Genomic DNA, 27,534 nt, shown 5'->3' with positions numbered 1-27,534 from the left:
CAAGCCAAGGACCAGCAGTTAGCGGCATATTTGGGGTACGTCAAAACGTTGCTAAAAAAGTTCAAATTTCACACCATTACACAAATCCCCAGGGTAAAGAACGCCAAGGCTGATTCACTGGCGAGACTGGCAACCGCCCAGCCACATCAGAGTCCAGCGGACACAAGGGTAGAGTACCTTGACAAGCCAAGCATCACAAAGACCCTGGCGGAGATCTTCAACATTGAAGTCAACCCCAGCTGGATGGATGAGATCATGGCATATAAGCGCAGCGGCACATTGCCAGAGGATAAGATCCAGGCAAGACAGCTCAAGCGGAGAGCAACCCGCTACAACATTCAGAATGGCAAGCTGTACCGTCAGGGGTTCACCTACCCCAACCTCCGCTACCTAACCCCAGAGGAGGGAAAGATCGTCCTGGTGGAAATCCACGGCGGAGAATGTGGAAACCACTCAGGCGCCAGATCATTGGCCAACCGCACATTGCGACAGGGCTACTTCTGGCCCACACTGGGTGATGACGCCCGGAAAATTTCGAGGTCTTGCCACAAATGCCAACAGTTCGCAGATCTCCCACATGCACCGGCGGAACCTCTGTCAGTCATCATCGGCCCTTGGGTTCACTCCACGTGGGGCCTCGATTTGATGGGAAAATTCCAAACCGCCAAGGGCCAGTTCAAGTACATCATTGTAGCCATCGACTACAACAGCAAATGGATAGAGGCGGAGCCACTAACGGCAATTACTACCGCCAAGGTCATTCGCTTCCTCTGGAAGAACATCTACTGCCGCTATGGTGTCCCACACACAATCATTACAGACAACGGTACACAGTTCAACAACAAGGAACTCATATCGTTCACCGCCAATTTGGGCACCAAGTTGAGTTTTGCATCTGTCGCCCATCCCCAAACCAACGGCCAGGTCGAAGCGGCAAACAAGATAATCAAGAAGCTGCTAAAAAAGAAGTTCGACAGCGCCAAGGGTTTATGGGCGGAGAAGCTTCCAGAAGTCCTATGGGCCATCCGGACAACTCCAACTACCGCCACCGGCGAAACTCCTTTCTGCATGATGTTCGGCACAGAGGCGGTCCTACCTATTGAAGTAACTCAGCCTACCGCTAGGGTCGAGGGCTACTGCCCAGACACCAACGGCGACGGCATCAACCTGGACAGGGACCTCCTAGAAGAAAAAAGACTCAAGGCCCATTTGCGCAACTTGCAAAACAAAAGGCTGGTATCGCGTTTCTATAACGCCAGAGTCAAAGCCCGGAACCTCCAACTGGGGGACTGGGTAATGAAGGAAGTCATTCCACCACCAACAAAGCTCCGCCCAACTTGGGAAGGCCCATACAACATTGTGGAAGTCGTGAGCCCAGACACCTTCTACTTAATGGACAAGGATGGCGTCAAATCGGCCCACCCTTGGAATACTGAACACCTTCGGTATTATCACAAATAGTCAGACCGCTACCCAGGAGCATCTTGACTTAGCTAAATTTTTGTTTAATATTTAGCTAAGGGAAGCTACCCGACGGGTACTACCCCACTTTTGTACGCTGATCAATCAGCTATCAATGAAACGAGGAATTATTCAAACCATTGTTACCAAGTCTAGCACTGAGGGCAACTGGCAACGCCAGCGATCGTCAGCGGACCTCGTCCGCTACGAGGTGCACTTGGACCAATTTTAATTCCTTTAATGTGTCATTGATTGACAAAAGCAAAATGTAACCCAAAGTACTAACGGTACAAACACATGGGGCAAACACCAACTCAAAATTTCATATTATTCAGCAACACATTACAAAATGATATGCCTCAACGGCTACAAAGGAAACAGGGAAGTTGCAAAATCGAGAGCGGTCCGAACTGGCCTCAGGGGTGGTCTTCGGCATCTTCTGCTCCGGCAGGCGGCGGCACGACCGCTCGACTCGTCTGATCGGACCCTCGTGCTGTCGGACTTGGGGTCTCTATGGTACCATCCGCACGGGTGTGCGCCGCCAGGAAACCAGCGCGCGACACCTCTGATGGGGTGGGGTTGGGAGTCTGCTGGGACTCTTCCGCCGGATGTGCACCACTTTCCCCGCTCCCTGACCGAGCACCTCCCACTGGAGCTGCCACGACGTCTTTCTCCGGCGGAGTACTCTTGGTTGGCGGCGCATCAGGCTGCGACGCTTTGGCGAAGTCGATGGCGCCCTTCCGCTTCAGCATATCTATGTTTGCTAGGGCCCCAGCCTTCGCCGACTCGGTCATCGCCTTCTTAAACTCCGCAGATCGCTTGAATGCTTCGACAGCGGCTGCCGCAGCGGTATTCCCTTCAGCTCTCAGACGAGCAACCTCACCTTCTAACCGCTTCAACTCCGTCACCCTGGCGGCGGACTCCCGCTGTACGATAATGAGTTTTTTGTCCTTGGCCGCAATCCGCTCCTCCAGCAACGCAACGTCCCGCTCCAACTTGGAGACGCGGTCATTCCTCTCCAAGTCACGCTCGATGGCCACGCGGAGCTTACCGCGGGCATCGGCAAGGTCACACTCTGCCTTCGCCAGGCGCCGCTCTGCCTCTGCCAACTTCTCCTTCTCCTCCGCCAACTCCCTCTGGAGACCTTGAATTTCCTCCCGCAGCTCCCCCTCGACCATGGGCTGCTTCGACGCCGCCACAAACATGTCGTGCAGTCCCGCCGATATTTGCCCAAACGCCAGGTTGAAGGGCGATTGGTCGATTGCTGTCGGGCGTGAGATACCCGCTAGGCCGCCGAACCCTAGCCGTTCGCAGAGGTGAAAGAGGAATTCCCGCTCCCCATCTGTCATAAACGCCGCGTACTCAGCAAATGAGTCCAGATCGCTAGCGGCGATCTCTTCTCCCTCCCCAACAGCAGTCTTCGACGGAGCTTCTCGGGCCTTCTTCTGTCGGCGGGACCCGATCACCTCCACGTCCTCCCCCTCTTCCTCGTCAGGAGAGTCAGCCTGCTGTCGTTTTCTCTCCAGCACCCTTTGGTTCCCGGCGGCGGTCTTCGTCACCCTCACCGGTGGTTCCTCCCTGGGCGCAGTGACAACCTCCACCGGTGACACCACCCTTTCCTTTTGGGGGCCACGCCTGTTGGCGGGCATCCGCTCTTTCTGCTGCCCAGCCGCAGCGCCTCCCTTCTTCCCGCCGGCCACTTGGACCCCCGCCTGCACTACCGGCAGACCATCCTCACCAAGATGGGAGTGGTGCGGCATTGGCAGCACCACTGGAACCTCGGACTGACTCAGCGCCAACGTCTCGGGGTTCACCAGCGTCTGTTGGGCCGCCAGCCCCTCGGCGTACATGGTCTCCAGAAAGTTGTCCACCTCGGCGCGGTCCATTGCTTTTTCGAAAGCGTCGCGACTCGATTTATTACCTGGCGGAGTTTCTAGGAAAATATTCATAAACCAGTCAGTCTCGGCTACTTATTACAAAGGAGACATCGGTCTGACGGAAATTTCTTACCAACGGAGCGAGTAAGTTTCTGGTCGACTAGCAACTCCCAGCCAGTCAGAAGTCTAAAGTCCAGCAGGTTACGGTTCCGCCAACAGCCTCTGATACGAGCAATGCGACACTCCTCCTCCCACGTTAGGTTGTACCGCAGTCCCGCTGCACAAACACAAGTGGATTAGTAAGAATACAAAGTATTCAAGATAAAAACCCCGCCGGCTACCGCCAGCGGAAATTGGTCACCAACCTCGGATAGGTTGGAACTCCGACTTAATCCTAAACGTCGGCCCTTCTTCGTTCGCTCCAGCCTGGTACTCCCATCCCTCCGTGGCGACACAGAAGGTCCCCCGCCAGTAGGACATCGAATCCCTTAGATTCTCGATCAGCTTGGGCGCTCCCTGGCGGCGGCTCAGGTTCACTTGCCCTCTGCAACCCTGGCGCTTCACATACACCAGCTTGTAGAAGTGAAGCACTTCCGCCACGGTTGGCCCCTCGCACCCGGACAACCGCCACAAGGAGTTCATCGCCAGCAGCAGACGCCACATGTTGGGACAAACCTGACCGAACGCAAGGCCGAATTCACACACCAGGATTTGTAGATTCGGCACCAGCGGTAGTGTCACTCCTTGGCGGAGTATCGCTTCGTGAACGGCCGCAAATCCCACTGGGAGAATCGACGCCTTCTCATCCGCAGTCGGCGGGCGCAGCTTCACAGAGCCCGGCAGCCGGAACGTCCGCTTCATCTTGGTAACAGCGGCGAGAGTCATCCGCCCTCCCGCCTCGTCGACGGGGGTGCCATCCCGGAGGAACCACGCGGACTCAGCGTCCTCCCCCGCTGTTTCCTCATCCCCAGCGGATCCGCTTGCGGCACTGTTGCTCGCCAAGCGCTCGTCGCGCTTAGCTTTGGCCGCCGCCACCTCACCCGCCTTAGAGCTCTCCGGACATGACGTACGACCCATGGCTACTGCCCAAGGTATGGTCTGTAGCGGTTCAACCTCTAGCGGTTCAGGCAGTGAGGTTCTTGCATGGGCAGACGGACGCAACGAGTCAATAAATATCCTATCCGCCGCGCTGAACGACACGTCAGACCCGGAATCCTCACTGCTCGATATCTCTTTGACGTTAGCCATCCCAAACCCTAAAACCCACACCAGTTAGCACAAACACAGATCTAGCCTATTCTTAGATCAGTTATCGACAAGAACATCACCAACAGTACCCAGAAAACACAAAAACAAGAACAAATAACCAACAAACACTTGACCCAGATTCGACCATCTACTAAACCCAGATTCGACCATCTACTAAACCCAGATTCGACCATCTAGCAAATCCAGAAATCCCAACTGTCAAAAATACCAAAACCCATCCCCAAAAGCCCACTTTACACACTCAGAACACCCCAAATTCACAAAACCCAGAAAATTGACAACAGCAGGTACATAGAAATTCAATGGAACAGGGATGGGGTTCAGAGCACCAACCTTGATGATGAAACCTTTGCTGTGATTGCAAGCGCTTGTCCTCACCAATATAAACCTCGTCCCCAAGATCCGATAACTCCACAGCTTTAGCCCCGCAGAACTCTATTCGCAAATCGCAGAGACCTTGAAGACGACGACTCGGGTTTGAAGTTTTCACAAAGTGTCAAATCTCGCTAAGGTTCCCCCCCTTTTATGTCAACATCAACGCGTTCTAGGCCGTCCGCTAAAAAACGACGTCACACACCAGCCGTACACGTGTCACAACTCTTCACTTACTCTCCGGATTAACCGAGGCGTCGCCTCGGTTACGAAATCCATAATTACTATCATTAATGGCGAGAAGACAGCTACACTTAGGAGACAGGCCTCCGCACGCTAACCCTCTACGGGTTCAACACGTGTCAACCACCACCAGACGAAGCGTCTGGTGGAAGCAACTACTTGGGAAGAGTTCACCAATCGTCCGAACTCTCCGCTGAGCGAAACCCCGCCAGCGGAACTTTTCCCTTGTCATCTGACAGGTGACGAAGTATCCGCTGAGCGAAACCCCGCCAGCGGAACTTTTCCCTTGTCATCTGACAGGTGACGAAGTATCCGCTGAGCGAAACCCCGCCAGCGGAACTTTTCCCTTGTCATCTGACAGGTGACGAAGTATCCGCTGAGCGAAGCCCCGCCAGCGGAACTTTTCCCTTGTCATCTGCCAGGTGACGAAGTATCCGCTGAGCGAAACCCCGCCAGCGGAACTTCTCGTAATCTGCCAAGGGACGAAATCTCCGCTGAGCGAAACCCCGCCAGCGGAACTTCTCCCTCGTCATCTGCCAAGGGACGAAGTCTCCACTGAGCGAAACCCCGCCAGCGGAACTTCTCCCTTGCCATCCTGCAAGCTGGGCATCTTCCGCTATGCACCTCTAGCGGAACCTCCTTGTCAGCTTGCTAGCGGCGTATGTCGTTCAGCACTATCGCTCAACAAAATACCGCCAGGCACGTCTACCGGACGCTGCTTCCTACTGCATTTAGCGGGGGGATATCCGCCAAACGGCGAATCCCGAGGCCACGCCTCACTCTGACAACGACCGCCACGCGGCGTTACCGTCAGACCGTCCCTACGGGACACGGGGACTTGTCAACAGTCTACGACGGCCCTGATCAGGCATGTTGACCCCCGTCATTTGGGTTCTAAAGCTTGGGCTCGCTACCCAACACCCTCTGCTCCGTACAGCTCCCCCTCAACAAACAATTTGCCGACCATCCGGAGGTCTATCTTAGCCGGGGAGTGGGGGACTCCCTGGGGGACCTAGCAGGGGCCCACCCGAAAGGGTATAAAGCGTTTGCTCAGTAAAACCAACGGTTGACAACGCACTGTCGCTAATTATGCTCTTGCAAGTCTAGCGGAAGAAAACGCTTCAAACCGCCGAACAACTCCCCAACCAAGATTGCCCTCCTTGACTGGGGACTTGGGGGACTTGTACATACATGTACATTTTCAAGCATAATTAGCTCTAATGGGCTACGCTCATTCTACCGCCAAAGTATTGAATGCTCAGTCTCCCTCTGACGCCCTTTGTATTTTACTTGACAGGTAGCGGAGGCTTTGAGAACGTCACAAGTATCGATCCGCCCACCGGATCAGCGTTAACAAAGGTTCAGCTACCGCCGAACTTTTAGACATTAACACTTCTCTCTTTCACCACGAGACCATATAATTCATTCCGTTCCTTCTCTCTAGAATACCAGCCGACCCACCCATATAATCATTCTCTCTTCTCATTCCTCTAGACCAAAAACACGGCAGCCTCTCATCCTTTCTTCCCCTTACCACCAAGACCACCATCTCTCTCTCACCTCTCATCTATTCTTCACTATATATAGCTCAATCAAATTCCATCATTTCGTCAAGGATTTGGGTTTAGGTCCAAGAGAGAGTATAATTCCAATCTTGTCATGCTCACTTTTTAGTGTTGTTGTGATTAGTGTTGGTCTCTCCCTCTTTTCTTAACTCTCCTTACTTTAATTTCTTGTAATTGATGAATTTCATTGCGGGTATATTGGTGGATTGTGAGTAATTTCTTATTTGGGTCTAGGGCTTGAAGCCCTAGCAATTTTTACCATGTAATGGCATTAATTTTTGGTGCTTAATGAAAGTGTGTTGTGGTTTTTTTTCCATGACTTTGCGTAATTTTCGATGAAAATTTGTTATAGAAATTAGCCAATTTTATGACTAGTTAATTTCTTGTCTTTATCATGAAATTCATTTAATTAGTGGCTTAATTTTATGAATGAGCATGTTGTCATGAGCAAATTGTTAATCTTTAAAATTGAACTTAATGCCAATAAATGCATGTTAGGAGCCCTAGTCCGGTCTTAATGTGTATGTTGATGAGAATGTGAATGCCCTAGCCCAGATTTACATTATTTTTGTACTATGAGAATGTGAATGCCCTAGTCCAGATTTGCACCATTTCCCTTTTGCTATGTGTCAAAATTGTTTTGTTACGGTAAATGATTGCTAGAGTGGATGCCTTAGTGCCCAATTCCTTCCATTGTCTTCCAAACCTTTAAATTTCAAGCACTTTACTTTTTGCAATTTTTAATTTCCTAGTTTTTAAGACCAAAAGTCGATTCCCCCAAATATTTGCTCACATTTTTCATTGGAAGTACCATAAGGCCTTGAGCCTACCAATTTATTTTGGTGTGTTCTTGGCTACTTTTTAGGCCTAGTGAGACCTAAGCCATGTATGCGTCAGACTTGGTGTCTCACTTAGCCATTTTCCAATTTTACTTTAGTTTAACAAGTGATTTTTGTGACCCATAAATCATTGGATTTAAGTTAGCTCAAGATCCCCGAGGTACAATATTTCCAGGTTTAAATATTTCCCAATTCTTTGATGACCGTGTCCTTGTTGCGCGTAAGATGCATTTAAGCACCAAATCACATCATATCAGACTTGTTTTTCTCTCTGTAGGGAAAGAATAAGTCCATATCTATCGTATCTTTTAGGTATCGAAGATATTCTTTGCACCAGTCCAATGGCGTCAAGTTGGCGCAAAGCTATATCCAGCTAATAAGTTCACAGTCAAGGAGATATCTAGTCTATTGTGCATTGTGCTAAGTACAACAATGCGCCTATTGCACTTAGATAGGATACTTCAACCTCTAACATGTCTTCGTCATCATCCTTAGGATGAAAAGGATCCTATTTAGAGTCAAGACTTCGAACGACCATGGGATTGCTAACAGGCTTGACTTTGTCTTCATTAAAATGCCTAAGCATCTTTTGTGTGCAAGCCAATTGATCAAAATTCCATCAACACAATGTGCAAGTTCTAAACCACGGAAAAACCGAGTTTTCCCAATATCTTTCATCTCGAATTTGAGATTTCAGGTGCTCTGCGGTTTCCTTTAACTCATCTAGAGTTATAATTAGGTTCATGTCATCGAAATATATCGCAACAGTAGCAAACCCGCAACTTCTCTTATTAATAAAAACTCATGGGCATAATTCATTGTTGACATATCTCTTCCCAATCAAGTAATCACTTAGACTGTTACATCTTTCCACATTGCTTTAATCTGACGTTGATGCTTACAAAACAAAAAGAAGGCAAAATATCATCAAAGCTTATTGAAGTACTGTGGCATTTGTATGAATAAACAAATTGAGTTGCCATTCAACAAATTATGAATTATCTTGGGGGTACAATACATAAAAGTTATGATGTAGATTACAAATAGTTAACGTTATTAAGTTAATGTTAGAGAAAGAGAAGTATAGTGGATCGTCTCCCGCTTTGGAGGAGACTACTTCCACTTGAACCTTTTACTATGTATTTGGGCGGCCTTGAGGCCCAAGTTCATTACAAGATGTAATGGGATGCCTATCTATGTGGGAGGAGGTCCCTTTTATAAGTCCATTAACTTATTTTCCAATGTGGGATGCAAAAGAGTCTAGAAATGCCTATTATGAAGCATCCTGGACATTGGTCTTGGCCACATTCGACCACCACGGGGTAGCTTGGATATTGGTCTACAAGATCCATGTCGTGGTCGGGTTGCACCTTGGCTCGTGCACTAAAAGGGTGTTACTTATTCTTGGTGACATGCATAGTTATACTATAGGTATCAAAACTAACAATCAAAACTCACAATCAAATATATTAGGGTGCAACGGGGTAGAAACTAACAATCACCTTTATCTCTATATGCTTCAAGATAACACCCTAATTACATTCTTTATAACTCAGAAGCCCAATTGGAAGATAATAGAATCTTCCATACGTTGCTCAATTAGATTACCATTGCAAATAGACATACAATAAACCTTTAGCGAGCTTCTACAATTGTACATGTGACATCATTTACTGAACTATCTCCTTTGTTGCTAGATGGGTCTCTACTAGGACTCATTGTCTTCGGTCGTCTTGGTGAAGGAAGAGCTGCATCGTTACTTAACATTGAAACAACTACCGACATGGTTGGCCGGTCAGTTGCAAATTCTTGCACACATAGGAATGCGATTTGAATGCATCTTATAATTTCACTAACAAGGTAAGATTCACCTATAGATGAATCAATGATTTCCACAACTCTGCCTTCTTTCCACAACTCCCAAACCTGAAAATAGTTTGGTCATTATCAAGTTAGCTTTATAAGTAGAGTGTATATTATGATAGTCATTGTTTGAAAATAGACACACTTGCACGCTTACATGTCCAATCAAATTTGAGTATGGATAGTTCTCATAGGAACTAGCATTCTTTTTGCCAGTAATGATTTCTAGCAACAAAACACCAAAACTATACACATCAGACTTTATTGAAAACAGTCCTTGCATTGCATATTCCGGCGACATATAACCACTGTAGAACACAAAAATCGAATATTAAGCTTCATTCAATAACATTTATATTGGGTATGCTTGCCACAAGCTATCTGTACTTCTTTAGTGTTTGTTAAGAGTATGATAACACATACCAAAAAGTTATTCTGAGATTTTCTAATTTTAGGGGAAACTTACTATGTTCCAACCACACGATTTGTATTTGCTTCAGTTTGCTCCCCTCTAAATATTCTAGCCATACCAAAATCTGCAATCTTTGGGTTCAAAGAATTATCCAATAGAACATTGCTGGCCTTTAGATCTCTATGGATAATTCTTAGTCTTGAATCTTCATGAAGATATAATAAGCCTCTTGCAATCCCCAAGATAATCTCGAAGCGTCTTGTCCAACTTAAAAGTGCTCTCCTTGTTTCATCTGGATAGAGTAAGAAATATAGAGTAACTAATTACTCTTGCTTGCTTGAAGAAACTTACAAATAATAATTGTAGATATATATAACAAAGAAAGACTCACTAAAGATGAAAGAGTCCAAACTTTTGTTTGGCAAGTATTCATAGATTAGAATCTTCTCTTCATCTTCAAAACAACAACCTAAAATCTTCACAAGGTTTCTGTGTTGGAGTTTTGCAATCAGAAGAACTTCATTCTTGAACTCTTCAACTCCTTGGCCAGAAAACTTGGATAGTCTTTTTACGGCTATTTCCTTTCCATCGTAAAGTATCCCCTGAAATTTGCATTTGAGAAATCAAAGAGAGTAGCTCACGCGACGAATGAACCAATTTTTTTTTTTTTTTTTTTTATTTCATACGTTATAACAAGGGGAGCTACCTTATAAACTGAGCCAAACCCTCCTTCTCCAAGCTTGTTTTCAATGGAGAAATTGTTTGTGGCGGTGGCTACGGTGTTTAGATGAAATAATAGTAACTCCGAGTTTATTCTACTATCATCAAGAGCTAATCCACCAGTAGCTTCTTCGAAGTAGGTTAACCCAGCAGTAAGTTCAAATGAATATTTATTTTGCCTACGCTTACCTATTATCAAACACAAAAAAGTAATTTTTTATAAGCTTGTTTCCATATTCATATCTTGATATAGTCAAGCTTAGTTAGCCACATGAGATGATATTTCATAATGCAAAACAGGGGAGTTTACATAAAAGTGAGGTGAAAAATGTTGATAAATGAATAGAAGGCAAGATCAAGTTTATTTACCTTTCATCTTCATCCTTACCAACCAATAAAGGGTAAGTAAGAGAATAAAAATAGTAACAGATCCAAGTGAAATTGCCAGCCTTGCCTTCTTGCTAAGAGAACCACCTGACTTTGCATATTGAGCTACAAAGGTATGAAATAAGTAAACACCCAAAATCCAAAGTACCAGAAAAAAAAAAAATCCAAAGACCTGCAAATTAGGAAATCATCAGATTTGGTGATTATTGAAATTTTATGGTTTAGAGGCAGAGAGGAACATTACAATAATGGTTGCAATAATGGTAACATTACAATAATGGTCTCCTTGGATGTCGGCCATAACGGCTGTTGGAGGATAGAGTTGGCTAGGTTCCTTGTTGGGTCTGGTTTAGTTTTTGGGTTGATGTTGTTGATGTTAGGCCTGCAAGTTCTTCTATCTATCTATCTGAGTCATGCTCTGGTGGTCAATTAATTAGTACTCAGTTGTGTACAACTACCTAACTGACGTTTGATGTAGATCCAAGAATGGAAAATAATAAGCACTTGAACTGCCTTATTATTTTGCATCACTATTGAGCATGATTGAGCACGAAAATCAACTGACCAGTTGAGCAGGCTGTTATCTATAGTTCTATACTATAAAAGGGACCAGTTGAGCAGGACTGCTATCTATAGTTCTATAATATAAAAGTGCTCAGACTTCTCCAAAATATGGATTGCGAAAAATACCCTTTAGTCTAGAAAATAGAAACTCATAATCAAAGCATATTAATAGTTATTCTAATAAAATTAAAAACGCACAAAAAGCATAAATACAATTTTTTTTTTAAAGACTTTCACCAAATCGCACATGCATTACATGCGTATAAAGGTAGTGTAAATAAAAATGACCCCTCCTATTCCTAAGTATGCGGTCCATATAATTTTTTGAAGAATTACGATATTACCACAATTAAATTGAGTAAAATTGTTAAATTAGAGCTACTCACATAAGGAACAATTTTTGAGAGAATGTGAGGTCTGACGGCTGAGGGTAAATACAAGTTTTAAGTTATTGTAATTTCAGTATTTAAATTTAATACATGTGGTTGAGTTCTACTTGTCTCTCATATTCCCTAAAAACTGACCCTTATGTGAGCAAACCTAAATGTTAAATACTCCGAATTCATTATTTTTCTACGTTTGTTTAGACGACCACATTTAGATCTAGCTAGTGTAGTATTATAAACATAGAGAAAGACTTGCGTGGGGCACCCGCACCACGTGGCAATGCGGCAGACCAATCACTGCCTAGCAGGGGGGTCTTTTGGGTATTGTACATTTAGGGAGCAGGGGCATTTTTGGAAATGAAGAAAAAAATTCTTTGTTCTGATTGGGTGGCCCTAAAGCCACGTGGTGGGGAAACCCCACCTAAGAATTTCTCATAAACATAAAGAACGTACCTAAAGAAGTTGCATCGACTCGAACATATAAATCTTGACCAACATCGGAAAAAGTCCTCGTGTCCATCAAGTCCCCGTGCCATGTCAAACACCCGATCCCACCTCCCCGCTCATCCGCACTCGTGTAAGCTGTGCAAGAACAATCCATCAAGCACTTTTGTCTGCACTCTTCCAAACTCGTGCTCATGTTCACACGTGCCGTAGACGAGTCCGGTATTTTTACACTCGCCACCTTCACGAACCCTTCGCCATTTTGACATGTGGAGGCTTCCGCTTTCCTAATGCACCCACCTTCACCAAGACTCAATCTAGGTGATTTGGATTCGAACCCAGGTAGGCACGTGCAAGACAACTTATAGTCCTTGGCTGGGTCACAGTTAGTATTTGGACCGCACTGTCCGTAGGAATCACACCACCCAGTCGGGTAGGAGTAGAATTTGATCCATTGATCCTTCCACGTGAACCCTTGAAGTATTCCTGATTCATCTATCACCATCCTTGTGATCTCTGAGTCCAAATACGCGAAGGATATCTCGTCTTCATTGTTGACAATACTTGAATTGTAGTCTCCAGCGGTACCGCTCAATCTGTGCCCAGTCCAAGGGCCGCCCCGCCATAATGCTTCTCTACCCTTGCGCAGAAACAACTGCAGAACCCCCATCGGGTTTATCCCACATGTACAACTCCCGGTTCCCGGGTCATCTTTTGATTTCCAAGATGTTAGGTGCTTCTCCAACCCGGACCGCCGGTTCAGCCCAATCTTCATAGAGGGGAGCAGTGTATCTGAGGGGTAATCAAATCCTTCCCACACAACTCTTTGGCTACCATTCTCAAGTAAAACAAGATTTCCTGTATCCCAAAGTTTGGCTGTAAAATTGTGTGGGGAAGAGAGAGTAACGTTTGCGGACCAAAGAGGCGTACTTAGGTCCTTTCCATGTATGACAAGGCCTCCATCACCATTGATCGATAGCACTCCATAGGAATCATTGACTGGGTTGTCTCTGTTCGCAACCCAGACAAAGGCTTTCTCTGGAATCTTGTTATACCAAACTCCAGCGTAGCGGTGCTGAGAATTTCCGAGGCTGAAGAACCCTAGTGCAAAGATTTGATTGTTAGAGACTAAAACGTCGCCGTCTCTGATGGGACGGTCTGGCGTTAGGGCGTCAAGGGGAAGCTGGCAAATGCTAGAGGGGAGAAGAAGGAAGAGAAGCAATATCTGGATAAACGCTTCGATACTGGAACTCATGGTTAGTTTTTCTCACTGAAAATTTTTGTTTTGGCTATTTCTATTTGCGCATCACTTATTTCCATCGGACTGACTTTATGAAGTCAATCCACTTGACTAGTTTAGAGAGCCCTTCAACCACAAGGTTAAGTTCAATAATTCATTAGAGTACGTGTTAGGGAGGTTACTCCTCTCTTTCACTTATCTTTCAGCCAAAAAAAGAAAAAAAGTTCAATAATTCTGACATATCGCACACCAGATTAGAATTCTAGGGACGAGACTAGCTAGATATTTCTAAAGTATTGGGCACGTAGGAACAAAAATGCGCACAAACCTTATCTGAAAAATTACATAGGTCATACATAGGTCAACATCTTGTTGTATGAACCGGTCAGTTGCATGCACTCTTGCGTACAAGAGAGAATCTTGGATATGGACAGCTAGCCCTTTATGGTAGGATGTTTCCTCTTGAAAATGCAACACCTGTCCTAATATAGAATATTTTTCTTTCTCAATATCTAACAACTCCAAAAACGGCAGAGAGATGAGCAATTGAATCACATCAAAGATCCCAATTTGGGGCAAAGACTAGCTAGACATTTCTAAAGTATGGGGCACGCAGGAAGAAAAATGTGCGCAAGTCTAGGTCATGTATAGGTACAAGAGCCCAATTTGGATCTATCTTGGAACTTCATTGACAGGTATGATTCACTAGAGGAAATGAAACAACTTGGTAGAATAAGGAAGGAAGATCATAAACAATATGTTCTCCATAAACAACATGGTTCTACTCGGTAAAAAATCAGAGGCAATGATCGTTATAACTAATATGCATGTGTTTATCAAATCCAAGCAAGCTTAAGCTCAAGCTCGTCAAGCCAAGCCAAGCTCAAACACTCGTAATTAAGCTCAATCAAGGACTTATCTGGAATGAATCAAAACTATTTTAGACCAACAGATGCCGTCAGTTTAGCCGTGACATTGACCAGGTCCAACAGATACCTTTTTGTTTGCTTCTGATTTTGTCTTATTTTCCGATACCTTGTTTGGTTGCCGATGAGGAAAATTGAAACGGGGCGTTTTTGTGTTCAGAGTGCTTGTAGTATGAGGCTGGCGGGGATGGAGGACACGGCGGAGCTGCTGGAGAAGAAGCTAGCGTCGGAAATTTCGAAGATGAGCTTAAGGGAGGCACTCACTCTCGCTCGTGCTTTCAGCCATTATCTCAATAATTTGATGGGCATTGCTGAAGTTCATCACAGGTCACTCAACGACTTGATCTCTCTGTTTTATTTTGTTTTTTATACTAAATTTTTTGTTTTTTGAAAAAACAAGAAAAAGGGTTAAATTTCATATATGTGCCTGTGTGTATTTATACTTGTTTGGAAATGAAATAAGAAGCACCAGAGCTTGAGGAAATAGTAGTGTCTATCAAGGATTGACTTCTAACTTTGGTTCTACAGTTAAAATTGTGACATTCTTAGCTTCCTAAAATATAACATGAAAAAACAAAAATTGGTTGAAATTCTTTCAGCTGTGAATTTTATAAGCATTTTGGTGAATATAGATAAAGTTGTTGATTTGTGCAGGGTTCGTAGACAAAAGAATGTGGCATCCCTATCAAAATCTTGTGATGATATTTTTAATCAGCTTCTGCAGCGTTGTGTTTCACCAGACCAGCTTTACGATACCATTTGCAAGCAGGTTGGTTCTTTTCCTTCTATCCTTTGTCTTGATTTGTATGCCTAGACAGAAAATAGTGGGGAAAATATGTCACATGTTGTTTAGGTTTCTGTAAAAGATAAAACTGAACCAATTAAATGATCTTGTTTTAATGAGCTCAAGTTGTTGCTTCATTGATGTTGCCTCGTGTTAACAGCACACTGTTGAACATAAGATGTGTGTGTGTATTTCTACTGTTGTTGAGTCATTTAGATGTCTTGTTCTCAACCTTAAATTCTTCTTGCTGCAAGAGGTTGAGATTGTTCTTACTGCACATCCTACACAAATTAATCGCGGAACCTTACAATACAAACATATCAGACTTCTGTGAGCGGCTACTGACTCTGCTCAATTTTTAGGATGTTGAAAATTATGATTAAAAGACATGTTGAAAATTTGTTTAGACTAATAATATCAAGTTACTTGCAGCGTCTTTTAAATTTAAGAGACTGACATGATCTTACTAGTGAAGACAGAGATATGGTGATTGAAGATCTGGTATTGTTTTTCCAACCTTATTCTCTCTTTCCAAAACCACTTTGCTGGGGCGAGGGGGACTGCATCTTAATGACATTGATATAGTGGATATTCTCTAATTTTCTTTATGTTTTATATGTTACTCTTGCTTTTATAGGTGCGAGAGATAACTTCTGTATGGCAAACTGATGAGCTTAATTAGGCACCATAAACCCACACCAGGTGATGAAGCTAGGGCAGGTAAACCACTTCAACATTAGATTCATTGATATTCATATGCTTTGGCTCTTTGAAATCGTGTGTATCCCTTACAGACAAAATAAAATTGTATATATTGTTTACCACAGGTTTGAACATTGTGGAGCATTCCCTTTGGAAAGCTGTACCTCATTATTTACGTCGTGTCAGCGATGCTTTGAAGAAGGTTTGTCTTCAAATTCGTTTCTGGGATTGATCTGTTTCCTGTTCTTTATATGCAGATACTACCTTCTGTCTTTCTATACTTTTTCTTATAATCTTTTTTTTAATTTATTTATCAGCACACTGGAAAACCACTTCCATTGAAATGCACACCAATCAGGTATGGGTCTTCAGAGGGGGGGGGGGGGGGTATTTTGGTTTGATCGAGATGGAAATTCCAATCAGAAGACCTGAAGCATGAACTAATCATAACTTTGGCATATATTAGATCTCTGTTATACATAACTTAGTTTACTGTATTGGTAATGGTGTTGGTAATTCATGGGGCAGTAAATCATGTTTGAGGGGAATAAAACAAGCCCTGGTACTTAGAATCAATTACTTAACTGTACGGAGACATTGATGGATAAGCATTGGATAAGCATGACTTAGTTGTGTAAAGTTTTAGACCATCAGTTTAACCTTCATTTCTGCTATCCCTTCCCTGTTCTTTTCTTTGGGGTATGAGAGAGTTTCAGTATTAGATTGCAAACTTAAGATTATTGTTTATGTAGAATTTATAATGCTGTCAGACTGTCTAGTTCTTCTATACAATTATATCAATTTGCCTCTTTCTATTGCTTCAGGTCACAAAAGATGTCTCACTTTTATCTAGGTGGTTGATATTGCTCGTAGCAAGGCTGAGACATCATTTGTTGGTAAGAATGTTGTTGTTGCTGGTAGAAAAGTAGTTGTTGCTGCTGCTGCATACAAGGAACATAAAAGAACAAATTTGTATGAGTTTTTCTGCTCACACATGGCAAGTTCAGAGTGAGTGTGGCTCACACACACTCACCCTGAGTGTGAGCCTAGCACTCCCCTTTGATTCATATGCGGTCTTCATAATCAGCTTATATTCATTTGGATCCAACGGAGATTGTTCCTATTTGAAGCAATGATATAACATGTCACAACTCTATTAGCTCGGTTGTTTAGTAAAAGCCTAAACTTCAAATATAAATGAAAATTATAGAAACATATGATTGCAATGAAAGTCAAGTGGTTGAAAAGAAGCTACTTACCTGGTCTGCTTTCAGACTTGTATCTATAGGCGTTGAAACTGTTTCAATGTCCCTTGGAGATTTTGCCTATTAGAAGCGATGATGTCAAATATCAAACTCAAGTACAGAGTAGTAGCTCACTTGTTTGATAAAAACTTAGAATCAAAGTATAAATTGAAATAGTAAAAACATATTATTGTAATCAAGTCCTTGAAAAGAAGCTATCTATCTGTTTTAGACTTGTTTCTATTGGCGTTGGACGGTTGGAGTTAATTAACTGAAGGTTGTTGCTTTTGAACTAAGGATCAATAGAGTCTGAATGGCCAAAATTATTGTTCAGCCTCAAACATGAATTTAACAATTATCTTAAAATGAGATATAACTGAGGACTTTTCAGATTCCAGAAAAATGAATACTGACAACGAATATGAAAAGTAAAAGCAACTGCAGCACCAACAAATATGGTTGAGAACATTGAAAATCAAACAACTCCCAGGGTACGATATCAGCACCTCTTCTCAGAAACAGAAAAAAAAAAAGGAAGCATATGACAACAAGAGATCATGATCATCTTTATTGTGCTTGTAAAATTTAAAAGTTTATGGTCTGGAGCGCTGGAACTCACCTCTAAACCAATCTCCAGCTCCTCCTTCAGCAATGTCATAAACTGAGACAGCACCTTCCTGACTTGGAAAAGAATTCTAGTTCCTGATATTATATATGAGAAGTTTAACTTGGATACAGAATTTTGAAAGTAGAATGACTGATAAGCAGACAAATATTTACTTTTTCAGACCCCTAAACTTAAACAATTTGCTATAAAATAGTACACTACATATGCTATAAGGAAAAAGCTAATAAAACGAAAACTTTGGAAAAAAAAATCCACTACAAAAAAGTGAGGGCACTAGTATTTGAGGACAAAACAAATTCTCACCTGGATATTCCCTGTAGTTATAGCCTTTGCCATGTCTGTGAAAACCAAATTTCCCACTGAAACACTCAAAACATAATAATTATCACTTACAAGCAATAGAATCATTCGAGCACCATGACCCCCTAATAGTCAGAAGTAAAGGTGAAAAGCTATGAACGCAATGCACATGTATATCATGTATATATGCAAGTGCATCATCTGTAAATGATATAATTAATTTCTTAACCACATGTAAATGAAAATTTTCCTTTCAATTTTCAGAAACTACATCAAATAAAAGAACACGAACAATTGGGCAAGAATTGTGCTAAAACAACAGCTGACTCCTCAAAATTTGAACTTTAAAGAGTAAAGGTGTTCCCAATGTTAGAAAAAAGGGAAGAAAAACCAAAACAAAAACAGAAACGTAACTTTTCCTATTTGTTAAGTAGAAGACAAAGGCTGTTACCTGCTATGGCATTTTCAAATGTACAAATGTCTTCATTTGAAAGCTGCTGCTTCCATCATTCTTTGCCAATGGTGCAAAATCTTGGCCAACATTCTGAGGTGTAGAATGGCCCTTCAGCGCTCCAATGGGCACCATATATCTACCTTAAAGATAAAAAATTTGAGGAACAATTGTGCTAGATTGTATTAGTGTATCCACACATTGAATCTATACTAACATATAAAATCAAGAACACCACTTAAAATAATCAAAACGCCAGCATACTTAAAAAACATACAACAACAAAATTCAACCTTAACTTCCAAAAAAAAACGATTCCTTTATGTTATTGGAAAACGATCCTCAGAATAGCTAAACAAACATAATAGATTCTCAGCCAAATATCACATGCAGAATCATAATCTACTGACCATGACTAGTTTTGCGGCCACGCTTCCAGCTTGAAATGGAGAAAGAATTATCAATGCTGTAACTGCCGCAATGGTTGATAGCCAAATTCATCTATAGAATTATCACAGAAAACAAAAATGAAGTATTAAGAGACATTATTTCAGCTTTGTTTCTCATTAGAGGCTTTAGGCAAAGAACAGAACAGGCCACAACCCAGTAAAGGTAACCACTGGAAGAAACTACAGTATTGAAGATTTGCTTTACCTGGACTTGGGAGTTTGGATTTGCTTCACAGAGCAGCAGAGAAAAGCAAGCTATGGCAACCGGTGGAACACTGTTAACCAAGATAACGTCGTCAATAGTCAAAGCATACGGGCTTGCTTCACAGATTTGTTGGGTTTATCGGGTTCATGGGAGACTGCAGCATATAGATGAGGCCTTGAGGAACAACGCAAGAGAGAACTTGAAGCCCAATAGTGGTTTTGATGTACTAAATTTGAGTACATAATGATATGATATTTAGTACGGTAGATCACACATTATCTTGAAAATTATTTTATTAGAACTTGGTCATTTTACCACGTCACATAGTCATTTCATTTGGTACTTAAACTTTGCAACAATATTTGGGATCTCAAACAATGTTCTCAATCATCTAGGGAGAATTGTCATTTTCAAATCTCTCACTTTCTCTAATTTTCACTTTGTAACGTAGCGTTATGATCAGAACATGGACTTGGTTGAAGTTCACGTATTGATCCCTATTATGGCTTGCCTTTTTTGTTATAGTTGTCCTTAAATACTTTTCTACGACAACAGAGCTAAACAAGCCCATTAATATAGGGGGGTGAAATTTGCACACCCCTATTTGCAAACTACACACCTTTTTACTTTTTTAATAATATTTCAACTCAATATTTTTTACACTTCCTAAAATACCCTCAATGTCAGATTTTTCTTTTTGACCCTTCTTTCTCAGTTGGGTCGTGCTTCCATTATCATCAATCTCAGTCTCTTTATTCATTTCTGAAGCTTTCGTCTTCTTCTTGTTGAAATGGGTTCGAGCAGTAGTCTACTGGGTTCGCGCCCATCTCAGCCCCGACCAAACCGCACCGCCAATCGTTCCCTACTCTCCTCTCTCGTCTGCGGAGGCTCTTCCTCAAAGTCATCACAATGATCAATGAAGGGCTCAAAATCATCACAATGATCAAAGAACAAAACCTGTGAGACTGCTTGAATTTGAAAGGAGGCCCTTCATAGAAATTGACCAGGAAATCCTCACCGCATGTGACAATGCGAAAGGGTCTTGTTGGCTTAAAACAACAGCTCAAAACCCGTTTCGAATGCCCATCAAAGTCTCCCACAGTCGACCCAGAATCCCACCTATTCAAAAGTCCACACCAAATTATTAACAACCCACCCAAATCAAAATCAACCTATATTATCAAGATCACAAAACGACGTCCCTCAGAAATGGAGTTGTAGATGCTTCGTCGGATTCCGGTGAGTATGCTTCCAAGTCCGGCGTCCAATAGACGGTCATGCATCATCAAATTTATTTAATAGCATTTGGTATTTGGGATTTTGAATTGAGTTGATGAGAGAGAGAGAGAGAGAGAGAGAGAGAGAGAGAGAGAGAGAGAGAGAGAGAGAGAGAGAGAGAGAGAGAGAGAGAGAGGAATAAGGGTTTGATCGAACAGATGGTTCATTAGGCCAAAAAAACTGGTAAGAGTTTTGTCGTGGTTTTGGAGGAGAGAGAGAGAGAGAGAGAGAGAGAGAGAGAGAGAGAGAGAGAGGACCCAAAAAGAAAAATTTGATTTTGAGGGTATTTTAGGAAGTGCGAAAAATGTTGAGTTGAAATATTATTAAAAAAGTGAAAGGGTGTATAGTTTGTAAATAGGGGTGTGCAAATTTCACCCCCCTTAATATATTGCACAATGAATATAGGCACGGCCAGCTTAAAGAATTTGAGAGCTCAAAGAAAAATAAATCCGCGGATTTTGAGAATAAAAAAGTTCAATATTTTGTTTAATTAAGGTTACTCCAAAAATTTAACAAAAGCATACAGAGCAAATTTTGTTACTAAAAAGTTAAAAGGAGGTGTGAAAGTATAGGAGATCATATAAGAAGATTTTGAGATATGAATAGAAAAACTCATAGTATAATTATCATCCAATAATTTTTTCACCAAACTTTGCTAATTATTTCTACAAAGCCTTAAGAAATAGAAAATATTTCCTAATAAAATGATGACGAAATTAAATTGCCAAAAGTTGAAATCTTGAAACATTCGGGTTGCATCATTCCAGAACATCTTGAGCGAGTAAGGCACTTGATGGATTGGCGGCGGCTGCTGCATGTAGGAAGGATTCGGCTGTTGGTACTGAGGCTGCTGCTGCACGTAGAAAGAATGAAGTTGTTGGTACAGAGGTTGTGGCTGCTGAAAGGATGGTTGATAGTGCTCGTAGCAAGGCTGCAACGTCTTCTGTTGGTAAGAATGTTGTTGCTGCTGCTGCATACAAGGCACATTTGGTGACGATGGTCCAACTTGAGTATGAAGATGAGGCACCTGATCAGGTGTCACACAATGAACGCAACTCGGATAGGTACCAAATCTTCTAAGATGTGTTGTACCACTTTGTGATGACTCCATCCTAAGAAAAAGAATGAGATCGATTATAGGTCCCAAATCCAATAGACCAATGCATAGATTTCATATAAATGCGACCAAAGTAAAGAGATTACATACCTTCCATTAGGAAATGCCCGTCTTTCAAGAGTAGTGCACAAAGTAAATATGGAGCTCATACTCAGTGAAAGATTCTCATCTTGGATAAAAAATGCAAGGCCCTCATCATCGATTATCTCCACAGGTTGAGTAGGTAGATTTGATTTATATGCAGTCTTCAGAATCAACTTATATTCATTTGAATCAACTTCCACAACACCACTCACTCTATCAACAAGTTCTTGATACGTAATGTCCTCTGAGATTATTATTCCTTTCGTTTTGCCACCAACATATGTAGAATTCACCCACTCCCCATCATAGTTAACCAAAACTCTAACTTCAATACTCCTGCTGAAAATTAGCAGATAAAGTACACCATGAATAATGAGACAATGAGAAACTAGCTAAATAACTTATGTCTGTTTCATATTGTTTACTTTTGGGCTCAAACACATATACCCCGAACATATATAAACCCAAAACAAAACCCCACTTTTCAGTTTATTATAGCTCTGGTATCCCAAACAATAACAGCAATAGTAATGTGGTAGTAAAAATAATTAAAATAAGATTAATGCTAGGTGAACCAAATTAGTAGAAGTCTAGAAGATATTAAAGCATTTTAGTAGCTAAAGAAGACAAACACAAATGATCAATAAGTCTAAAGTTGTGTTACCAAAAGTATCACAAAATTAAAAGTTGAGAGTACCTTCCAGAGGAATTCTGCAATGGATGCTTCAAATGCATATCGGAAGAAATGCTCTGATCAATAAAATTTTTGAGGTCATCATCATTGATTATCTCCACAGGATAAGCCGGTGATTTTGATTCATCGATCGTACTGATCTTGATCTCATTTTCATTTGGATGCACTCCAACAATATGATACAGTTGATCTAGAAGCTCATTATAAGTAATGTCTTCTGAAACCACGATTTCTTCTGAACTACCACCGATGTAGACAGAACCAACCCACTTTCCGCCATAATTAACGCCAAGTCTCAACTCACCCATTTTCCTGAAAACAAAGTTACTAAAACAATTAGCAAAACAATTATAATAATTAATTAACATGCATGAAACTGAAAATGATGAATAACCTTTTATTATGATTAGTGATATTTTTCTTGTTCCGCAAACTAGCCTCCCCCTTATATGATTTGTCTCCATTCACCGAAGTATGAGCTTGTTCTTCATATTCTGCAAATGCCTTCATCAAACTTTTATTCTTCTTCCCCACTTTAGATGCTTTTCTGCATTCAAGAATCTTCAAAAGCTCATCCAAGCACCATTTTGAAGAAGCATAGTTTGGTGAAACAATGACAACCCAAACCTTTGATCCCTCAATTGCTTTTTCGAGTTGTTTGCGAATGGACATTCCTTTAACAAGATCTTTGTCATCTCTAAAAGTGGAAATTCTGCACTGAATTAATGCATCATATAGATGATCCAAAAAATTCAAGCGGGTATCCTTCCCTCTAAAGCTTAGAAATACATCATGCTTCTGTCGACAAGAAGAAGACCAAGAAGGTGTTGATGCCAGATTTTTAATGGCAGGTTTTGAAAAAGAGGAATACAATTTCCTCCATATCTCATCAACAACTTCTCGAATGAGTTTTGCTTCAGGCCTATACAGTGAACAGAGATAAATCGGATAATGTACTTCGATTAGGTTATGGAATAGATAGAATTCTTCATATAATATAATTATATACACTATATCTAGGGTCTTGAACTTATAAGACCTACATTTGGTGAATTAGTTTTCATAATTGAATGATAACGTGTGTATGGCAAAAAAAAAGACTGATATATTGAGGTGTTTAGCAATTTCCAATAGTTATAAACAAGCAAGTAAGTGATTAGTTAGTAGTTAGGTATGACACTCTTTGCTATTTGGTGCATGTATGAATATATTATAGTTGTAGAGGCGCCTGTTATTATTCGAGAGGTCCTCTTGAGGTATATTGTAATAAGGGATTTAGGCACTATGTTCCTCACCCCTCCCCCAGGTGTATTCATCAGTTTCATTAATTAAGGTCTGAGGACAGCCGTACAGCCCTTCTTTTAAAGAAAAACAAACAATTCAAGCAAGTAAATGATCAATTAGGAGTTAGGACATGTTAAGAATAGACTACATTTTTTTTTTGGACCTTAACATATGAATGTTTCTCATATAAGGTTTCTTTCAAGTAATATCTATAATTTTTTTATCTGAAATTAAATTAACTAAATAGTAAATATAGTTCTGAAAGAAGTAATTGCATGTTTGATGTATTCATTTTTGATATAATAAATATCTCACTGTGTAATAGAAGAATGCAGCTAAACCAGGAACCTCTCTCTCTCTCGAAGAAACCCTAAGGGTCGGCTGCGGCGGCTTCAACTAAGAGCTTGATCTCGTCCGGTGGCGGCTATGGCATTCGAGCGGGCCTTTTGGCCTCACCAATGACGCGTGATCTGCTGCCGGATGGGACTTGATACTAGCCTTCCAGGGGCTCGGGTGTGGGGGTTGCTCGAATGTTTTGCAGGTGGTTTTTGGCTCCAGGTCGACTGAAATCTCGGGGATGGTTGCAGTGATGGTGGGTCTTGGTGCAGATCGACGACGTTGCAGATGTTGAGGGCGATGGGCGTGGCGGTTTCGACTTCGGCAAAGGCGTTGGACCGTGGAGCGTTGGGTCATGGCATCGAGGCGGTTTCGACTTCGGACGCTGCGTAGGGTCGTGGCGGGGTTCCGTGGCGGTGTTTTGCGTCGTGATGGTGGGAATCCTACCGGAGCGGGTGTGGGCACAGTTGCCGGAGCGGGCATGGGCACATTGGCGGCTGAGGACGAGTTGGAGATGGAAGGTTGGGCTGGGCCTTTCTTGGCCTGTTGGGCTTTGGTTGGGCCTGCTTTTGGAGCTCCTTGGGACATAAATTTGATGGACTAGGGTTTTGCTCTCAGCCCATCCCTATGTTTTTAGTTTTGTCTAATTACAATAAAGCTCCTTGTATTAGGAACACTCTATGTACTTCTAGCGCCTCTGGAGTAGTACCGAAAGAGGGTATCCGCTACCTCTACATATTTAACTGTATAATGAGTAGGACGTACACTTGTGGGTACTACCACTAGCTTCTTGTCTGTCTATAAATGACAGTGGAAGGGTATGTAACTGCCTATTCTGGCTTGTGATGAATACATTAATTCGCCCTCGTGGCATTACTCAAAAAAAAAAATAGAATGCAATTTTTTTCTTTCCCAAAAAAATGAAAAATATAAGTAACCCAAGGAGTTGATAAAAAAAAAAAGTAACCCAAGGGGATATTTCTTTCATATTTTCAAAAAAAAAAAAAAAGTTAACTAAATATTAATAGATGACAAATAAGGAAAAAAAAAAAAAAGTAATAATGCGTATGTACCAGTGCTTTGAATCCCAGCCAGCGAGATTTGCCAGTTTCCTTAAAGCAGCTCTCCATCTTTCTACTTTTTGTGGATCATCCTTGTACTTTTTCTCATACTTGGCGAAGGCTTGTGCAAAACTTGCTGTTTGATGTCGCACATCGGAGGGATCAACACCGTAGAATATTGGCAGCACTGTTTTTTGTACATTACTAGTATTATTATTGGCGGCTTCGAGGAGATCTGAGATGTCATCCAATCCTCTCTCCGACTCTGCCAAACTTTTAGTGACAACATATAGATGAACTTCGAAACACGTTCCATACGTCTCTTGTAAGGTTTGCAACCGTCCCCCGCTGAACCACTCATCTTTCTGAACACTCAGAAGGAGTTCACATAGAATATCTCGACGAAGCTCGGAAAGTGGAAGTGCATTTCGTCGTCCCCATGCCTCTCCCCATGCCCTACTGGCATTCAGCGATCTGAACTCTCTTTCCCATGGGTTGGGGTGCCATTCCCGTATTCTAAACAGCGGCACCATCAATTGTACCATTATTTGTAACCGGATGCGGTAATCATGGGGAATTTGCAACCGTTCCTTTTTCAAGAATTTCACGATTTGCATGGAGTCTACGAAGCTTAGGCATTTCTTTTTCATTGAACGTTTCTTTTTTCTTTTTCTTTTTTTGAAAGCGGAAGTCATTGAAGGTATTTTTTTTTTTTTTTGAAGGGAGTCATAGAAAGTTTAGGGGGCTGGAATTGCCGAAACTCGGCACAGACAAATATTTTCAGATGATTTGCTGCAAACTTGATTAATATATAGGCAATTGACAACACCAAAGCATGGTTCCAATTTCTCTCAATTGATTACAAATTTCATTTACTTATTTATCTACAGACGTAGATAAGACGTAGCTTCCTACATGCTTAATTAATTAACTGAACTAACTTTAGTGCAGAAGGAAGTATGATTGTTATCGAAAAACATAAAGAAGCAAATATGAATCTCCGGAAAACGTAGACGTGTATTTATTTTTGGCATCTTGCCGTATGACATTGGAATTTCCGGGGTCGTTGTACTGGTATGGCCATTGGAAGCGGATCCTCTCCTGGACATTCCTTTTACCTGAGTTCCCTAAGCTTTTGATAACAACCCGCCATGTTTCCATTCCATAAACACATCTGATGGCTCCTATCCTTTATAGTACTTATTCTATCTTTTGCAGCTTAATCCTACCCCTGAAATAGAACCAAAACATTATCATTCCCTCCCTCCCACCCATCTGAACCACATGATCTATGATCGTTTTGTATCTTCAAAATTTGTTTTAAACCATAGTACATTTTAAGGGCACGTAAACGTATATATGGCTGAAATTTATTATGAAAAGGACCTCCATCATTTCAGATTACAGTCATAAGATTCGATGGAAGCAACATAGAAAATTACTCAATTTCCGCTTTGGATCGAGCAGAAAGATTGAAAAGCCTAATGGAGAAGGATGACTTCTGTGATACTGATGAGTGATTTTGGCTGAAATTGCATAAAGGCCTTCACGCATCCAAGAATAGCGCAGGGTTCACAGTCCTGGAGGAGATGGAAAAGAGAGAAAAGTTTATGAAAGGTGAATACTTTTAATTAACACTATTTATTTATTAATAAAAAAAAAAACCAGTATTAGTGGGGAACATATCAATGTAATGAAGTTTTGATACTCAAAACAAGGCTGTTACCTTGTCTGTTTTCAGACTTGTTTCCATATCCCTCGGAGACTGTTCCTATTAAAAACAATGGTATCACATATCATAACTCAATAACAGAGCAGTAGCTACTTTGTTTGGTAACTTAAAAATCAAAGTATAACTTTCTCTTTTGAATGGTAAATCAAAGTATAACAGGAAATTATAGAAAAGTATGTTGCAATGAGGGAAGAATGCTCCAAAAGAAGCTAGTTACCTGGTCTGCTTTCAGATTTGTTTCTTCAGGTGTTGGACCTGTTTCCATATCCCTTTGATATTGTTCCTATTAGAAGCAATGGAACACTTATCACAACTCAATTACATAGTAGCTCACTTGTTTGGTAAAAACTTGGAATCAAAGTGTAACTGGAAATCATAGAAATATATGATTGTAATAAAGGTTGAGTAATAAAAAAAAAAACAGAGAGAGAGAGAGAGAGAGAGAGAGAGAGAGAGAGAGAGATTGTTTACCTGGTCTGTTTTCAGGCTTGTTTCTACAGGCATTGAACCTGTTTCCATATCCTTTGGAGATTGTCCCTATTAGTAGCAATGATATCTCTCATCACAAAAGTAACAAACTAACAACTCAGAATCAAAGTATAACTGAAACAATAGAA

At 41.7% G+C, this 27,534-nt stretch overlaps 4 protein-coding genes and 1 long non-coding RNA gene across 14 annotated transcripts in view; 1 reads left to right on the top strand and 4 right to left on the bottom strand.

Annotated features, from left to right (window-relative positions):
* LOC133734880 (B3 domain-containing protein Os07g0679700-like) overlaps positions 1 to 27,534 on the bottom strand; it is a 59,262-nt gene that overhangs the window by 29,017 nt on the left and 2,711 nt on the right. The window lies entirely within an intron of this gene.
* LOC133734874 (G-type lectin S-receptor-like serine/threonine-protein kinase RKS1) lies at positions 9,112 to 13,754 on the bottom strand. Of its 2 annotated transcripts, none has more exons than XM_062162492.1 (7): positions 12,412 to 13,754; positions 10,991 to 11,113; positions 10,608 to 10,810; positions 10,293 to 10,503; positions 9,956 to 10,193; positions 9,647 to 9,797; positions 9,112 to 9,552 (listed from the first exon to the last, which is right to left on the bottom strand). In XM_062162492.1, the coding sequence occupies exons 1-7, from the start codon at positions 13,655 to 13,657 to the stop codon at positions 9,262 to 9,264; spliced, it is 2,463 nt and encodes an 820-aa protein (XP_062018476.1). In that variant the 5' UTR covers positions 13,658 to 13,754; the 3' UTR covers positions 9,112 to 9,261. The 2 variants fall into 2 exon arrangements, 1 of the variants encoding a protein (XP_062018476.1); XR_009858631.1 differs by having other exon boundaries at positions 9,482 to 9,552; positions 9,647 to 9,714; positions 12,412 to 13,750.
* On the top strand, positions 13,530 to 16,436 carry LOC133734881 (uncharacterized). 2 transcript variants are annotated; one of them, XR_009858635.1, is made up of 8 exons: positions 13,530 to 13,658; positions 14,729 to 14,895; positions 15,223 to 15,337; positions 15,607 to 15,682; positions 15,785 to 15,853; positions 15,990 to 16,072; positions 16,180 to 16,256; positions 16,372 to 16,436. It is a non-coding gene; the product is annotated as an uncharacterized LOC133734881 (long non-coding RNA). The 2 variants fall into 2 exon arrangements; XR_009858634.1 differs by having other exon boundaries at positions 15,607 to 16,072.
* LOC133734875 (uncharacterized) lies at positions 21,166 to 25,954 on the bottom strand. 2 transcript variants are annotated; one of them, XM_062162493.1, is made up of 5 exons: positions 25,198 to 25,954; positions 22,899 to 23,426; positions 22,508 to 22,816; positions 21,817 to 22,149; positions 21,166 to 21,721 (listed from the first exon to the last, which is right to left on the bottom strand). In XM_062162493.1, the coding sequence occupies exons 1-5, from the start codon at positions 25,878 to 25,880 to the stop codon at positions 21,265 to 21,267; spliced, it is 2,310 nt and encodes a 769-aa protein (XP_062018477.1). In that variant the 5' UTR covers positions 25,881 to 25,954; the 3' UTR covers positions 21,166 to 21,264. The 2 variants fall into 2 exon arrangements, with proteins under 2 accessions (XP_062018477.1, XP_062018478.1); XM_062162494.1 differs by having other exon boundaries at positions 21,817 to 22,146.
* The window catches only part of LOC133734878 (B3 domain-containing transcription repressor VAL2-like), a 30,729-nt gene continuing 29,722 nt past the window's right edge, over positions 26,528 to 27,534 (bottom strand). For 6 of the 7 annotated variants that reach the window (XM_062162504.1, XM_062162505.1, XM_062162498.1 and 3 more), the window contains 3 exons: positions 27,135 to 27,200; positions 26,912 to 26,956; positions 26,528 to 26,765 (listed from right to left, as the gene is read on the bottom strand). In XM_062162504.1, the coding sequence (XP_062018488.1) occupies positions 26,667 to 26,765; positions 26,912 to 26,956; positions 27,135 to 27,200 (210 nt within the window). In that variant the 3' untranslated portion in view covers positions 26,528 to 26,666. The remainder of the gene's footprint in view (positions 26,766 to 26,911; positions 26,957 to 27,134; positions 27,201 to 27,534) is intronic. The other variant, XM_062162500.1, reaches the window with a different exon arrangement.

The sequence above is a fragment of the Rosa rugosa genome, chromosome 2 (genome assembly GCF_958449725.1).
Source record: "Rosa rugosa chromosome 2, drRosRugo1.1, whole genome shotgun sequence".
In the NCBI taxonomy this organism is placed as follows: domain Eukaryota; kingdom Viridiplantae; phylum Streptophyta; class Magnoliopsida; order Rosales; family Rosaceae; genus Rosa; species Rosa rugosa.
Note: the sequence above shows the minus strand (reverse complement) of the source record. Positions and strands in the feature narration are given on the sequence as shown.

Coding starts and splice junctions, on each gene's coding strand:
- LOC133734874 (XM_062162492.1), bottom strand. CDS start 13,657: ATGAGTTCCAGTATCGAAGCGTTTATCCAGATATTGCTTCTCTTCCTT. Junction 10,811..10,990: donor GGTAAGGATGAAGATGAAAG/GTAAATAAACTT, acceptor GTTTGATAATAG/GTAAGCGTAGGCAAAATAAA. Junction 10,194..10,292: donor TTTGGACTCTTTCATCTTTA/GTGAGTCTTTCT, acceptor TACTCTATCCAG/ATGAAACAAGGAGAGCACTT.
- LOC133734875 (XM_062162493.1), bottom strand. CDS start 25,880: ATGACTTCCGCTTTCAAAAAAAGAAAAAGAAAAAAGAAACGTTCAATG. Junction 22,817..22,898: donor ATCACTAATCATAATAAAAG/GTTATTCATCAT, acceptor CTTTGTTTTCAG/GAAAATGGGTGAGTTGAGAC. Junction 21,722..21,816: donor CGGGCATTTCCTAATGGAAG/GTATGTAATCTC, acceptor TCTTTTTCTTAG/GATGGAGTCATCACAAAGTG.